Source organism: Corvus kubaryi, unplaced genomic scaffold (assembly GCF_017639235.1).
Source record: "Corvus kubaryi isolate FWS band 111438036 unplaced genomic scaffold, C.kubaryi_AGA036_p1.0 132, whole genome shotgun sequence".
In the NCBI taxonomy this organism is placed as follows: Eukaryota; Metazoa; Chordata; class Aves; order Passeriformes; family Corvidae; genus Corvus; species Corvus kubaryi.
In genome coordinates, this window is record NW_024580666.1 from 3,170,825 (window position 1) to 3,187,953 (window position 17,129).

The window sequence follows — 17,129 nt, forward strand, 5'->3', positions numbered from 1 at the left end:
GGTCATGCTCTGGAAGTTCCTCTTTTAAATGCTGGTGCTAATGGTTGTGACTAATTGACCCACTTGATAATAATTTTTTCCTCATAAACCAAAAAATTCTTGTAGTTAGGCTAGTCACAAACTGTGTTTTTTGATTAATCCTTTTATTTCCTTAGTTTTCCATTTGAATTGCAGATAAAAATATACAGGACTGTGTTTTATGTAAGTAATTTGGATTAGCATCTTGGTAAAGTTTGTACTAATCACAGTGGTTCTGAATATCTAGCATGATGTGTATAAGCAGTTCCATTTTTAACATGAAATGTGTTTGTATTTCAAGGGTTCCATTGTCAAATCCTTCATTAGCATCAAAATGCAGTAACTTGCCATCATCTGAGGAACATATTCAGAAGCTAAAAGAAGCAGGAAAAGATGGTGATAAGCAGCTGATCACAGTAAGTAATACCCTTTTAGTAAGGCTTATAGCTTCTCGAAGAAATTACTTCTGAATTTGCAGTGCTGTGTTTTAACAAATTTGTCTAAAAATCATTACTTATTCATACTACTTACCACCACTGTAAATGACTTGTAAAAGTAGAACCTGTACTAAATTGCCATTCAGTGTTGATGGGAGATTGGTGGCAGCAAGCCTTAATGTTTAATGTTTCTTGTTAAAATAAATTTCTGCAATTTCTAAATAGAATGGCTGTTCTTGGAAAATAGGGAGAGTGAATGTGCCTTTACTTCCGTGTAAATTATCAGTTTCTTAAAATTTCAGATTTATAGGAGGAGATGCATCTGGTAGATTGCGTGCAAAATTAATACCAACAGATTTGTTCCTGTGTCCTTAAAGTGTCCATTGTTCTGAGACCAACTTAAAGATTTCCCAGTGCCTGCACTTATTTTTACCATAGTATTTAAGCAACAGTACCAGTTAGGTTATTTATTCTTACCCTTTTGACTGTTAGCTACAAAATACAGGTAACAATAAAGTGCAAAATGAGAAGGGAGTGACACAGTTGTTCTGTCGTCTTATAGAATCACACAACTTGATTGTGAGAGAGTTGGAGTTTTTAGTTGTTTTGGTTTGTGTTTTTAATAACCCCCATGTCAGCTAATCCTTGAGAAATGAAAGGCTAGAGAGGGAGAGGAATCCAGGCCATTAGGAAGGACGCAAGTTTCTTATGAAATTATACCTCTCATATATATAATTGGAGATGTTACTAAATCGTTATTTTTTCATGTAATACATGGATTATACACATGGAAGTATTTACTGAAATAGAACCAAGTGAATTCTGAACACTGTCTTATATCCATATTGAAATATTTTAAAACTAGAGCTTCCTAGAACTAAATTTATAAATATATCCTTCATTTGCCTGAAGTTACACAAATCTAGGCACATACAAATCTAGGCATGTGAATGCCCAGCCGCAGGATAACTGAACTGTGTCTAACGTTTAAGAAGTATTTCAGTTACTGCCTCTTTGAAATTCATTTTACCAACAAAATTAAAATAAATTATTAAATATTTTAACTACATTAAAAGGACTATAAGAATATCCCTTTTCATTTCTGTAAAAGTAACTTAATTTTTACTCACACAGTAATAGAACTTGGCTGAAAAGTTGCTAGGATCTTTGACAAGAAGAAATACAGAACTTCCTGCTTTGCTACTGAAGAGGGGTTGTGTAGCCCTCTGCAGTGTTTATTATACAAAGAGAATTTTTGCAAGTTACTGACTACTATGCTGGTAGTATCCTTGTATTCAGCTAGAATTAGGAGAGTAATCTTTTCTTTAGGTATACAACAATAAAAGTTATTTACCAAACAAAATTTTAAAGAAAGGGTCATTGATGAAGAGCAATGGGGAAAATGAGGAAGAATGGGAGAGACTTAGTTTGTGGTTTTCTGTGTGTATTTCTGGAAAATGCAAGTGAGCATTGTATTTAATTTCTGAATGTGCAAGTAACAGCTTCACAGTATCTTGCGTATTTCAGCACTTCATACAAATCTAATTCACTTTGATTTCATTGAGTTCAGAGTAGGCTTTTTATTGTGTGGAAAGGGCATTTTAATCCTTTTTATTGGTATTTCAGTTTACCAAGAAAACATTAGATAAGGTATTGGTCTGTTGTTCTTTTACCTTGGGGAAAACTGCTCTTTTGTCAAAACAGAGAGAGGAACCCAAATACTAGGTAAGCCACTTTGTAAAATACTGACCTTGACCTTGATTACAGTGGAGATGAGATGCAGTTACATTTAGAATAGTTTGTGCCAGCTTCTGGAGGTGAAAAGTGGCTAAATTCATTTCTAAAGTACTAGACTTTCCTCTTACAAATACTCAAAAGATTGGGGAATAAATGCATGTAATAAAATAAGGGTACATTTTGTAATTTAATAGTTTTGCTTGCAAAACCATGGTGAGTTTTTAAAATGTGGCTTCAGAATGGCTGGGCTTATTTTTCTATTAGTAGTTGTAATTATTTTCAAAGGTGTTTATGTTGTGAGAACAGCGAAATTATGAATTTGGTTTAAAAACTGCTGAGATTGAAATTTCTCCTATGTGGAGAGCAGTCTCACTACACAAGGTCAAATCACTTAAATTAGCATTTGTAGTGTCTACAAAATTATAGTTAATAGCTAGAAATCATTTTTATTTTAAGTGTCTGGCATGTTAAGAGAAGCAGTTGCATTTTTCTTTACCTTGAGCAAAGTTGGGAAGTCATGCTTTTATTCTTAGCAAGAGACATTTAATTAGCACTTTGTTAGCTTAAAAAAAAAAATTAAATGCCTGAAAGATGCAATTTTGGGCTCTCCAGTGTGAGATCTGATTCTCTTGCAGATCTGTCAAGCCAGTCCATCTTAATGTATGTACAGAATCCTTTATTCTTTTTGTAACCAAAGCTGAAAAACTAATTATTTATTTGACTAGTCACATAATGCAGTATCTTTATTTTGCTGCTTTTTTACTACTGAATTTTCCTAGTCTTTTGTATGTACGTTTGACACCTGTCTTTTTAATTTTCTTTGTGGTATCTGAGGCTCAGAATCTGGAATGTTACAGTATTGTCTGTGTATTCTAATCTTTTTGGTCCCTGAGCTATATTTAGAGAGGTGTTATGGTAAAACTGGGCTTTGTTTTTCACAATATGCTTTGGTTTTTTCATATTTAATCCTTAAAGATGTATCTTAGCCTCCTTCTTCTCCCATATGATTGCTATAATGAATAGCTTAGTTTTCTTTTTTTCTTAAGTAATAGAATCTTTACTAGCTTTAAGGCTGTTTGGCTGTAAGAGAAGTGAAATAACAAATCTGTTCGTAGAAGAAGTTTTTAGTAGCTGCACTTGCACCAGTCTTTCTTGGTACACATCATCTATTTATCTGGGCAACTTTCAAACATAAAATTATCTTCATTTTGTAGAAGTACATCTAAGTCAAACGATGGGTTGTTTCTGTTCAGATTTGCTTGCTGTCACACATCTTAAAAAGCAAGTCTCTTCAGAGCATGGAACTTCAGCTGAGAACAGCAAAGAGTCTAATATTCCAACAAACTTCATAAAGCAAACAGTGCCAGAAAACAATGGTGTTTGAAGTGACATGCAAAGACTTAGGTTCAGACTGAGGAGAGTATGATCTCTTTTTTTGCGGGAAAGAAATTAAGGTTGAGGCTTAAAATCCACTGCATTCCAAATCCGTGACTTAGTGTTTGATGGAATAGTCTGTTCTGAATATTTGTGAACTGCACCCCTTACACTTCATTTAAATGAAGTTCAGTTGGTAGGTCAGCAGGTTGCATGAAGCTCCATAGGAAGCTTTATAGACTAATGCACTGGAATTGTTCTTTACTTTGCAATTACATGAATGTGATTTGCAAATACGGGAACTTGAATATGAAATCATCTGTTCTTTTAACTTCTGAAATAGAAATATAAATGCACAAAGCACATGTTTTCAGTTTTGATCAAAGGAGAGATGCTGTACAACCAAGACAAGGAAAGTCAGTTGTTTTCATCTTGTAAAAATTCTGCTTGCCTGTCCGACCTAGGACAGAATTTTGACCATAAAAATAAGAATTCATAAAAGCATTAATGCTACAAAGGAACGTCCTAAATAATTACCTATGAAGCACAGGGATACTTACTCCATTTTGAGGAGGTCTGTTGCTTTGAATCTGGCTAGTATTTTGAAAATAAGTCATCAGTTTTAGAAAAAAAATATGTAAAATGAATGAACAGTGAAAACAAATCACCAAAGTGATAGAAGGATAGTATAGAGTTATGGAGACCTATTTTGCCTTTCTAGAGCTCTGAGTTAATGCCTGGATGCTAGCAAATGTGATTAAATGTAGTTGATCTTTATAAGTATCAGCAAGTGCATGGATCAGGATTGCTTGATGGAAGGTGCTTTTGATTCTTAGGTTTGAGTTGGTGCTACATGTGGATGTGATGTGCATGCTGATCCAGTTTACACATTTGGATATTATACTTGAATTTTTCTTTACATATATTTTGATTAAAATTGAACACAGTTTCCTGCTTGACTGAAATAGGTTATCTATTAAATAAATATTTTTATTTAAGGTGAAAACGCAGCCCTTAGCGGAAATAATAAGTGTAAGAGTGATTTCTTATGAGCCTGAAGAAACTTGCATCACAATCATTTAAAGTTGCTATTTTCTTCCTTAAACTGATATAGTCTGGTTAGGCAATTTCTCTGAAGATTTAGAGAATGGCTTTTGGGCAATCTCTCATTGTTCTCTTTAGTTCAGTACTGCCTCTCTCCTGTCCTGTAAGCCCAGTGAAAACGAGACAGTGACTGCTGTGTAAGCATAAGGGAGGGAGTTTGGTACTTGAGAGCAGTTACTTTTCTTCCTACACAAATGGTACCCTTTGGGATAGCTCTGTTATTACAGGGATGGTATTCTTCCTTATTTTCACTTCTTCCCGGTTCTTCTTCACTGCAGCAACCCAGCTTAGTCTTGCAAATTCAGGTGGCTTGTAAGTGGTGTCCTTTGTCCTGACAGGAGGTGGGAATGTTTTGTAACGTTAGCTGGGAGCTGCTACAGGAATTCAGGCCCCAAGGCCACTAACATTGTGTTGTGGGTTAACCCTGGCAGGCAGCTGAGCACCATGCAGCTCCTCCCTCATTGCCCCCAAGTGGGATGGGGGAGAGCAGTTTCACAGGTAAAGCAAAAGCAGTGCATGCAAGCAAAGCAAATTAAGGAATTCATTCACTACTGTTCATCAGCTTGTAGGTGTTCAGCCTTCTCTGAGAAAGCAGGACTTCATCATGTGTGACAGTTGGGAAGATAAATGCCATTAACTTCAAACACCCTCCCCTTCCTCCCTCTTTCCCCAGCTCTTATTGCTCAGCACGATGCCATACGGCGTGGGATAGCCCTGTGGTCAGGTGGGATCAGTTGGTCCTGGCTCTGTCCCCTCCCAGCTTCTTGGCACCCCCATCCTCCTTGCTGGCACAGCAGTGTGAGAAACAGAAAAGACCTTGAATGCTGTGTAAGCACTGTGCAGCAATAGCTAAAACATCCCTGTGTTATCAGCCCTGCTTTGGTCACAGATCTAATACACAGCACCGCAGCACCTGCTGTGAAGGAAATTAACCTTATCTGAGCCAAAACCTGTGCTCATCAGAACACTTTCTGTGATATTCCTGATTAATATTTTTATATAGGTTAAGAACCTGTCCATTGTAAATATTGTGCAGATTTATTTTCTTACTTTGTATTGTTTTTCATTTTGCTTTAGCCAATGACTAGTGAAGATACAATTTCGTGATGGGTGATGACCCTCCATTTTCATTTTTCAAGTATATTAAGTAAAACTAGAAACATCACAGCTTTGAAAGTTTCAAGTTGGTTTTGTTAGAATAGCTCTTTAGGAAGATGGGCACTGGCGACGGGCTGGTTTTTTCTTGGTTGGTTTGGGTTTTTTGTTCAAAATGAAGACTGGATTTTATTCTGAGTTGGGACATGTCTTCTGATCCTCCTGGTCAGCAAGGGGATCTATCCATCAGCTTCAGTCTTGAATGCATTTTTCACTGAAATAGCATTCTTTGACCTTTTAATTTTCTTTGGAGAGCCCCAAAATCTTTGTGTTGTTTCTTCCTGCACTTCTTGTATTTCCTTTCCAGCCTGCCTGTTTCTCTGGCTGGGCTTTATTCTTTGTTCTGTGAAAAGACTAGAGAAGAGGAAAAAACAATCTTCCTCTAACTAATACTAGCTAATCAAGACGAAGGTGACCTAATCTGTGCCTGAAGAGAGAGAAAAGAAAGGAAGAAAGAAAAGGCCCCTTTTCATCTCCTACAGAGGCACCAAATGCCTTTTTTGCTTGCAGGGTTCCTTATTGCACATATGGAGGATCAGGAGACATGCACCTTCTCAAAGAAGATATTGGTAAGACTTTTCTTTCTGTCTAACACAGAATTAAGAAAGCCTTCTGAATTTAAGGCAGTGTTGTCTCAATGTTCAGTTACAGTTAGCCTTGAAACAGTGGATATCCTGTACTTGAGGATTGCCTGAGGTGCTGGAATGCTTAATTGCCATCTACACGTGCAGAATTTGCTTAGGAAATAAAAGTATATTTTCTCTTTATTGTTATTGTTTAGAAAACTGAGTTGTAATGGAGTAACACGTTTTTTTCTGCCTGAAACCCCACATTTTCTTGAATATTCATCTGAAAAACATTTCTGTAAATTCTGAATGCCAAACCTCTTGCATCTTTTTCTACTTGTGACAAGTCAGCACTTTATTTTTCAGTATCTGATGTTTGCTGAGAAGATTCCACCCCTACACTTTCAAATCCTAGTTATATTTACTCATAATACAGAAGGTGCTCCTAGGTTGTTGGGGTTTGGGGTTTTTCAGTTTTGTTTTATTTGGGGTTTGTTTTACTTGGCTTGGGATTTTTTTGTTGTTGTTGTTCTGGTTTTTTGGCAGCATTTTTTGTAGTTTTTTCGTTTTGTTTTTTTTGGTTGGTTGTTGTTGAGCTCTTCCCATTAGGAAGGTCTGGCAAGCTTTAATGTAGTATTATGATTTGGGACTTTTTTCCTCTGGATGCATGCCCTTTCCACTTTTGCTTATGCAATGGCATCAGTTTAAAAATAGTCAGATCCTCTAGATGTTTTATTGAAGTACAAAAATGCATTCTTCATAATTCCTTACTTTATTTTGCATGTCCTTTTCTGTTGTTGTAGTCTGTGTTGGATTTTAAAGCTCCTGCTTTTAATTTTTGGCTGAAGTATTATGTCCTGTGCTGTGGCTTTGAAATAATACTTCAGTTATGCAAAAATCTTCTTCCTTGTCTTCAGGAGACTGTAAAATATTTCCTAAAGGCTGTACTCCACATTTATCAGGGCTGTGCAGTTCAAAAGATTGCTTTAGGTAGTACAGTGTGCTTTTTTTGATAATTCATGAAGCAGGGTTTTCATATTAACCTATGTTGTTAGCCCATGATACAACTGAATATGTGTAAAATAGTAGTATCCGTGAAATCCTTAGAAAACAAAATCCAAAGGGAAAATCTCCCCCCAAAACTCGAAGCCACTGATACCAGCAACATCTGAGAAAGTCTGACTGTAAAATACAATATGGCAGTACTATTCCAGGGAAGTAATCTATTCCTGGAAACTTGCAAAACAGCATATGTATTTACAAGGCAAGATGGGGTGAGCTAGGAAGCCAGAGACCTTTGAAAATATCCTTGCCTTGAGTTTTCTGATGACTTCCTACATAACTAGGTTTTTTTTGGCTTGAGATTTTTGTTAGTAAACTTACAGGTTAGTTTAATACCTTGAGCTTCTTCATTATTTGAACAGAAACCACTTTACAAGACTTACTGCAGTACAAATACTTAAGACTTGCTTTATGTAGCTGATTTTCTAATTTAAATGGTGGGGTTTCTTGGCATATATTCCAAGCATCAAAGTACATTTCACTTACCCTCCTCTAGGTATAGGGGCTATGTTCTCCGTGTTCAAGATAGGATTTTTAGGTTTGGTTCAGTTGGTTCATCTCTAGATAGTCAGCTGTACTGCCTTTTATCATTCAGGTATTAACCCTTGAAATGCAGTATCTTTTGGTGGCTAGAATAGGTACTTTGTTTTACTGCTTTAGAGGAGGTCTGCAGGTGAAATAAAATGTGTTAGGTTTGATTTTTGCGCTTTTAAAAAGCTTGTCTTATTCTGACTTTACAAATCTAACCTCAGGGTTCATCTTTCCCTTTTCCTTCAGAAGCATAATGTACTCCTGTTTCTCCTTCTGTATAGAGTAGGAATCTATATGTTGATGTATGGTTAAAGCAATGACTTCCTAGATTCAGCTTCTTTGTTTTGGCTGAGTTCCATAGATGTGCTCCTAAGGAGATGTTCAACTCTGAGTTTGTCTGGCCTGTTGTGCCTTTAGTTTCTTCTTGGAAAGAAACTGATACCTACGCTTTAGATGGCACTAATGTCTCTTTGAAATAAGTTGCTGTTGTGTGGAGAATTGAACTGTTGTTTAGCTCTTAGACATGCCTTTGAAGATGGAAGGAATAGAAAATGTTTTGTAAATACTTCTTCTGTGTTGCAAAATGTTAACTTCTGTAAAATTAAGTTCATGTGATCTGTTTCCTTGCAAATTGCGCACACAGATCAATTTAATGTTAAGAAACACCCTCAAATCTTTTTTTCCTCATGTAGTGTACTGGTTTAGAGTAGAATAGAATAACCTCGTTTCTCTATTGCTTGTGATGTATGTTTAAATAAATTAAAAGTGACATTTATTGCTGCTTACATAAGCTCAATTTCCAGATGTAGTTGAAGAGAAAGAAAAGTAGTTTGAGCATTAAGCGGTAACTTAAACATGCCTTTTTGGCTAGGGATTTCATTCTAACTGGTATTCTTTTGCTCTTTGCAAAAGGCAACTCCAGCACCTGGTACTTCACTCTTTTTTAGGCACTGACTCTGAAATCTGAGGATGTTTCCAAATTAGTAACACTTTTAATGAATAAACATAAAGCAATAGGTAGAGTAGTGCCCTGAGTTTGGTAATGGTTGCATACAGAGTAGGAGGATAACCTAGAAGGTCATGAGTACTAGGATTTTCCATTTGCAGTGTAGCTGCTATACGGTGTCTCAAAAATTGCCTTGAAAGATTTGGTATTGATCAGCTGTTGCAGGCATATTGCTGATCTTAATGATTATTTCCATAGCTTTTGTTTTTTTATAATACCCTTCCAGATTTTCAGGAAAATGGCTCACCTGTGGCCTACCTCCAAGCAGCTCACAACCAAAAGACAAGCAGCAGCAGAAGTGTGGGGAAAACCAAATAGTGTGGGGCTGGATATGGGAATTTTCTTTGTGGAAGATGTTTATATTTCTGCAGATGGGAAAATGAAGGAAGAATTCTCTGTTCTTCATATGTCATAAAAGTAATTTGTTCAGAAGTTATGGGGGTGGAGGTAGTTTTTTTAGGTGGAGTTTGTCTTGTGATTGATGCCTGTGCCTTTTAAGGGTATATGGGTTTTTGAAAGATGAAATTCTAAATTCTGTGCTTGGTGTTTCTCCTGTTTCACCCCGTTTTAGCCTTTGTGTTGAATTTCCAGAAGATATGCTATTAGGAGGGATATCCAATTCAATGGAAGTTCTGTTCAACTGTATTTACCGCGCAAGGAATTGATAAATACCTGTTTTGTGGGTTATTTGTTGGTTTGGTTTTGTTGTTTTTCTTTTTTTATAGGATGGAGGACAGAAGAGATTTGGTGCTATTTCCTGTAATATTTGTGGAATGCTTTACACTGTGTCAAATCCAGAGGATGAAACCCAACATCTGTTATTCCACAACCAGTTCATAAGTGCAGTTAAATATGTGGTAAGAAAACCTTCTCTTTTGAAAGACATAAACAATATCTTTTGTTCGCGGTGTACTAGTTACAATTCATATTACATTAAGTTGTGTTTTAATAAATTATTATCACAGTAGGCCACAAATCATCCACTTTGGGAAATAAATGTTTTTAAAAGCCGTGGTAGACAGGTTATATGTTATGTATAAAATTAGTTAGTACAATAATGGCGTTTCACTGCCATATTACTATTTGTGCTACAATTACCTGATCTTTGGGAGGTGTGAGGATAGCGATAGGAAAACAAAGGAATGTCACTCTTCTGAAAGTACTAAATACAGATTTCTGTACCACTGGTGTTTGCAGCGATTAACTTAATAGTCAGATGAAGGGCTGACTGTCCTCTTTCTGTAAGTGTGTGATCTTAGATGACTTACAAATTACTTTTCCATTAATTATGTGTAATTTGAGGAGAGACTGCCTAGGAACTCAACTGATACAACTTCGTAGTGTATTGAAGCTATACTGAATTTATAATGAGATTGTGATCTCCAAAATACAAAGTATTATTTCAAAGCTTCATTAGATATGCTGTCTCTGATTATATCTCTCATAATAAATCTCAGATTTGAAAAGTGCTGTATAATTTCAAGTACATTGTAAAATCAGCTACTTCACACTAGCTGATATTACAAGACATAGGAAATGCCTGTTGACATGTCTGAAATCCAGAATAGAATCCACGAAGTTTATTTTCTTTATCATACATGTTACCTTCAGTACTCTACACTCGAGTAGATAAGACCTCCAGGATAACTGAACTGAGGCCACCTATTTATTTCATGTAGGTACCAAATGGCTGTTGGGCTACTCTTAAATCTCAAGCACAGCTTTATCACACTGTTTGCAAATAAAAAGATGTAACTTCATAACTAAAGTGCTTGAAACTCCCTGGTGAATAGTTCTGGTGTTTATTCTGTCCTTGGTTAGTTTTCGCCAAATAATCCAGATGTCTGGAAAGATCTCTTCTGATACACATTGGCTGCATCGTAGGGTGGGACTGGGCAGAAAGTGTGATGGAACTCAGTGCATTATAATGGCAGCATAAAATACATTTCCCCATTTTATCCTGTTTTTCCTCCCTCTCCCCACCCAAGTACTTTCAGATCTTGAATGTTACCAAAGATGTAAACATAACTTACAGAAGATGGTGTTTAGTTCTTTTGGACAGAAGCTGGCACATGAGTTCAATAGCTACTTAAAGCTGCTATGTTCATGTAGGTAAGAAGCTGTACTGAAGTTCTGAAAGTTTTGGAAGTTGAAAGAGCTGGAATTTCACACTTGTGTGTATGTCTAGGGTAACAACATAATTAACATAAAAGTGAATGAGCACGCTGCCTTAAACCAGTCATAAATAACTTCATACAGAGTTAGGCATGCTTTTAATTGGAGAAAAACTTTCCCTGTTATTTTCTCACTTGCTAGCCATCTTCTTAAAACTTCCAACAATATGTACTCAAGCAAATTATTTGTATTGTCAGTTCAGTGAGTAAACAGTTTTCTCTCTGTAATCTTCTGAGGCTTTAGTTGTGTGTTATGACATTGTAGACAACTGTAGAACCATGGAGTCATTAATGCCTTAGGTTTTAACTTTCATATTTTTCAAATCCTGTGCTGCCTAGTGTGTAACTCTGAAGTTTCTTATAGCCTGTTAATTTCTGCTCTCTCACGCTAGGTAGACATAACAAAGCCTCTCCAGGCCTGCTCTTCAAGGACACTCAGACCGTCCTAGGCCCAAAATATGTAAACCAACATCTTAAGAGGGGGGTGAGCTTGGGGAAACCACATCATTAACTGAAGCTTTAATTGGAGAATTAACCCTGATATACAAATGAACCAAACTTACAAAAGTGTGAAGAACTCGTGAGCTCTCATCCATCTTGGGATCCATCTTGGCAGTAGCTTCTGGCTCCCAGGGTGTACCTTTGAAGGCCTTTCAAATAAATACCCACCTTTATTTCCTTATTTTAGTCCAGTCTCTGTTTTTAGGTGGCCTCTCAAGGCATCACCATGATTTAGATGGTTATTCTGTAATGGAAACTGCAGAGTAAGAGGCAAAAGAAGAACTCTTAACGGGTCTTCAAATTCCCCTCTGATTTTTTTTTTCCCCTCATAACAATATTTTTCCCTCAAACAATCTTAACACTGTTTTCTGCATGGGTGAATAACTTTTGCCATGCTAAATAGATAAGTTTATACCACTAGTCATTTGATCTGGAGTCAGTGGTTCTTGGTTGATAGTATTGTGACAGAAACATTCTCACCTCCTCTTAGAAAATAATTTCAATTTAAGATAAGCCTTCTTGTCAGTGAATTAGTACACCAAGTGACTACTTGTTAATTCTTAGTCATCCAGAAATACCAGAATGATTGCTAATTATCCTGGTTTTGCTAGGAGGTTTTTTGTGGGGATTGTTGAGAGGATGGCTCATAGGTTTCTGGATATTTGTATGTCGGTACTGTGTTGAAATTTTAACTGCCTTCCTTCCTTGCCCTGACAATGTTAGCTGGACAGTAGCATCAGGGGATTAAAAAAAGTGTACTAGGGAGTGTCCCAGTAACTCCTTGGTTAGGCTTTCTGGTCCAGGAAGATGTGGTCTCGGTGACCTTGGTGTGTTACTTGATTAGCTCTCCTAACACTTGTTTATATGTAGTTGATATGTTTGGCATTACTTGTGATTTAGAGGCCATTCTAAGATACCTTATAAGCATTTGTCATTCACATTCTTCATGTCGTATGATGAGGTCCCAGTCTGACTTGAGAAAAACTTTTTTTAGTTTTTTCTCCCTTTTAAACATCTCTTGTTATGGGCTTAGTCGTTCTATGAATGATTCATTTCACGGACTCAAAAAAAGTAGGTCTGTATACATTATCATGCTAGAGCTTCTTGCTGTGAGCTGTGAAAATGGACATTATTGTTAGTGTCTTGCCCACCTGCACGCAGCTGCTCTGTGGGTTTTTTAAAAGTTTTGAGTAGCCAGAAGGTAGTTTGCATGTAAATAATAAATTATTTTTTATCCTCAACAAAATAAAATTTTGATTGGTGGGTTTTTTTAAAGGCCTATCTTACTTCTTGTAGTAAAAAATTCTGTTTAGGTCTCTAGAAATATCATGATGCCCCCAAAAGAAGGACAGGCTAACAAGGAGATGGTATTGGATACTTGCTTTGTCATGGATATCTGATAGAGATGATAAGGAAATTATAGTCCTTTTGTGCAGAGAGGAAGTTTGGCAAATGTAATGACATTTTCTAGATTTTAGGAACAGAAGATTGGCAAGGATTGATACAGGTTTTCTTAAGGGTGACATTTGCTATTAATAGAAGTGTGCAGATTAAATTAGCAAGAAGGTAAAATGGACAAGGTATAGCACTGGAGCAGGAATGAGAGATGCCTCCAACTGCAGACAAATGTAGCAATTTGTCTCACTGTTCTTCTGGTTTCAGACACCTTAAAGTCTCCAGACAGATGATGCCATTCTAGCACGTATGTGCACTGAGTGGTGATGTACACATCAGGTGGTAGCTCCAGCAGAATGGGCAACTCTGTGGGATGGATAAATGATACAGTTTTATAAAATCCTCTAGCTGTGATACCACACAGTATCAATTCTGCATCCTCTCTATGATACGACACAAGATCAACTTAGTATTTCTGCAAAATCTTTGTGTAAGAGCAAGGCATTTTTAATGGTGCTTTGAAGTTGCAAAGCCAGAAACTTAAGTTAGTAAATGCCTGTGTGATTGCAGTTAATGTGTTTGTATTTCAGGCTCATCTTCTTGATTAAGAACATCTTGATCTTAAGAAAATGGAGGAAACTGTTATTAGGGCTGTGTGATCTGATAAGTTTACAGCTGTTCTGCTGTAACAGCACCCAAGTTCATCTCTGAACTTCTTAGAATTTTCACATTTTTAAAAAAAAAGCAATATTTGACTTCTTGACATCTAAAATTAATAGGATATTGGGATTGAAGATGGTGCTGAACTTCATGTCATCTTGGAAGGATTTCATGCTTGTCTTGATTAGCATTAATTCCAAAAGTAATGCATCTGTATGATATAAAAATAATGTTACAAATGAAGTTCTTAACCATTAGCTGTCTTCTGTGAGAAGTTTTAATAGAGGATGATATTTGGTAGTTACATCCAAGGATCTTTAAGCATTCTGCAGTCAAAAAGACATTCTCTATATTCCATTCATAGGAAAGAGAGGCAGAATATCTGTACTTGTCAGGAAGAAGAATGCAGTAGACCCATTTCTCTGCTGCAGATTGTCAAGGACAATAGTTTACAGGATTTCACACTAGACTTCATTACTAGAGAAAAAATTAATGAATTTTTTTTTAGTGAAGACCAAGAATTATACAGTATTAACCATGTTTTCCTCAATACCTCAGTATTTTTGAGGAAAAAGAACTTTTTAAGAAAGAAACAGCACTGGGTTTTTTTTCATGTATTTGTAATCACTTGAGAAATACTGAGTACAGAAAAGCCAGAACTGACGTACACAGAAAGGCGCCAGCATTGCTATCCTGTTTCCTACTCATATGTAAGAATTTCTAAAAAATTAGGAAATTCATGGGAAGCAGGCTGTCACTTCTGCTGACTTACGCTTTTAAAGACAAATCTACATCAGAGATTATTTTAAACTATTAAGCAGAAGATAATGAAAAACAGCACTGAACAGTTAGTTACTGTGCTGTTAATGTTGGAGCCATCTTTACTACCTCATTCTTTATATACATACATCATATGCAGTGAAAGCAATGCACTGCACTCTGTAGTGGTAGCTACTGTCTGTACTATTTCATGAGGTGGTAGCAATTGCTTGTCTGTATTGCCGTTTTTGTAATGGTGTCTTTCTTTTGTAATCCTACTGCAATTGCACCTTAAAAAACAAGCAGAAGCAACCTTTATTCTTGTTTGAATTGGGAGGAAGTTAGAGGTAGATTAAAAAGGAGCTAACTGTGCCTTGCAGAGTTGCCTTATTTTCTGAAGCAATTACAAATACTTGTAGGATAAATAGTCCCAACATGGAGGGGAGGAGGGTGTTGTAACAGCTCTTACCACACCCGTTACAGCACCAGTCTGCCCAGCTGTGGTGAAGGGTCTCTGCGTGCCTTGCTGCTGCTGGCTGGAGGTAATCTGTTGTTGGGCACGGACTTGCAGTATCAGGGAGGAGTGCTGAAATCATGTGGTTTTACTCCAGGCCTTGGGGAACATGTATCCCTGTGGGAAGAGTAGCTTTCCTTTTAACTTCTTTGGTCATCACAGGCCACATATGTCAATGCTTGGGCATCTGATTTAAGAGTAAGTAAGTCTTAATATCCTACACTAATGTCAGTTAAAAGGAAAGGAAAAGCAGTTTGTCTGACATTGCAGTAGAATGCTATATATTGCAGACATAGGACTTTAGTTTCTTGTGCTGAGGTGTTCTTGTCATCTGTCTGCTGAAAGAGGCCCACTTCAGTCGTCAGTGATGGAAATACCTTGCAGACTCTAGTATTTTAGTAGTGTTAAAGTAGTGGGTGGTTGGTTAAAATGTGTTAATAGGTGTGTTTAGGGAAATTATTTTCAGACCACATGCAAAATACTGTCACTAAAGCATATTTTGTGTACTGTAAATATCTTATAGGATTAGTCCCAGCTGCAGCTGTAGCACTTCCCTTTAATGTTACAATATGACAGAGCTGTGACCAATCTTGTGCATAGCTTCCATTTGCCTGGTGTGAAGGAAGCAAAACTCAACAATAAGGATGCTAAAGGTGCAAATAAATGCATGAAATCATAGTTTTTCTTTTTAAAATTATTAGAGCTGCATATGACTTTAAAGGCTCAATATGGCTTTAAAATGGCTTCACTAAAAGTCTGGATGAGCATAGGGTTAGCAGAAACTTTTTGGAACGTTGCATCTAAAAGATGCATTTCTGAATAAATTCCAAAATGCTTCAATTGAGAAACTACCCCGCCTGTGAATATCATCAGTCTCCATATTATACAAATTACTTCAGAAGATGAACAGGTGGACAGTAATGAAAAGAATCAGTCTTACGCATATGAGAATCAATTATTGCATTTTTACATAATTATTTTTAGACTTGTGCTAATATACTGTTGCTTAAAAGCATAAATACTGTGATGTTGAGAAGTGTTCCGTTCAATATTGGATTTCATTTTGTGGAAATACCTGGCTATAACATTAACAGGGTATCTTAACCTAAAAATTAGTGTTGAATTTTCTGACCTAGGCTTCAGTAGTCTGGATGCTGTAATGGCAAGATTATCAAACATATTGCATTTATATCCTGAGTGATGGTTTAAAATAGGCTATAAAAAGCTCTTGCAGAGCAAACAGGTAGCCAAAAGGCAGAAGAAGACAAAATATTTGAGGGGTAAGGTTTGAGGCTGGAGAGTAGTAATCCTTGCTTGACTTTTTGATGTCTTTCCAGACAGTTTCAAAAAGCATGTCACAATCCCACAGATGGCACTTTTCTGCTCCCCTGAATATTATGACACTGCTGTTTACTGCCCTTTGTGTTCAGACCATAATACATATAAATTCTAGCAGGTTCTTCTTTTGTGCATTACTACTGAGAAGAAAAGCAGACAGGATTAAAATGGTGTCTGTGTTGCAACCACTGCCATGCTGGGTGCTAAACTAACACTTAAATAGTTTCAGGGCTAGCAGCGAGTAGATAAATTTCTAAAATTATTCTCTTCATGTCCTCCTTGGGGTAAGAGAATAAAATCAATAAGAATAAAATGAGGAGCAGATCAGGTATTACAACACTGAAGTTTAACATTTTTTGTGGTAGTATATATGGCATTCATCCAGTGCCAAATTCCATTGCTTGGTCTTTAGTCAAACGGTATTTTATGGGAAGGTACAGATTTCAATGAGAATCACTCCATCAGTATTGTTTCTTCAAAGACTTTTTTATTTAAAGTTGCTTTGAAGTAAGACTTTTAGATCAGCCTTTTTAGTGGCTGAAGTTACTTCTGCATTCAGTATTTTTAGGTCCCATCAAAGCAACTTGAGTTCTAATATCTACCAGTCCCATCTTGCTAGATTTAAGTGGCTTTTTTGTTTTGTTTTTTTCCATGCAGGTACTGCTCATTATTCACCACGAGTGTGGATCTGAAGAAGAGTTAATTACCTCTATTTTTTTGAGTATGTTTATACTTCAGATACACACAACGTAGTCTCCTTCCCTATTAGATTCTTAGAAGGTAGTTATAAATTTTTTT

The 17,129-nt window shown here is 36.6% G+C and overlaps 1 protein-coding gene across 2 annotated transcripts in view; it reads left to right on the forward strand.

Annotated features, from left to right (window-relative positions):
* ESCO1 (establishment of sister chromatid cohesion N-acetyltransferase 1) overlaps nt 1-17,129 on the forward strand; it is a 33,697-nt gene that overhangs the window by 8,877 nt on the left and 7,691 nt on the right. Inside the window, exons 7-9 of one of the 2 annotated variants that reach the window (XR_006016438.1) lie at nt 320-434; nt 9,716-9,847; nt 16,989-17,111. Coding sequence is in view for 1 of the 2 variants with exons in the window: in XM_042030115.1 (XP_041886049.1) it covers nt 320-434; nt 9,716-9,847 (247 nt within the window). In the remaining variant the exon portion in view is untranslated. The remainder of the gene's footprint in view (nt 1-319; nt 435-9,715; nt 9,848-16,988; nt 17,112-17,129) is intronic. The other variant, XM_042030115.1, reaches the window with a different exon arrangement.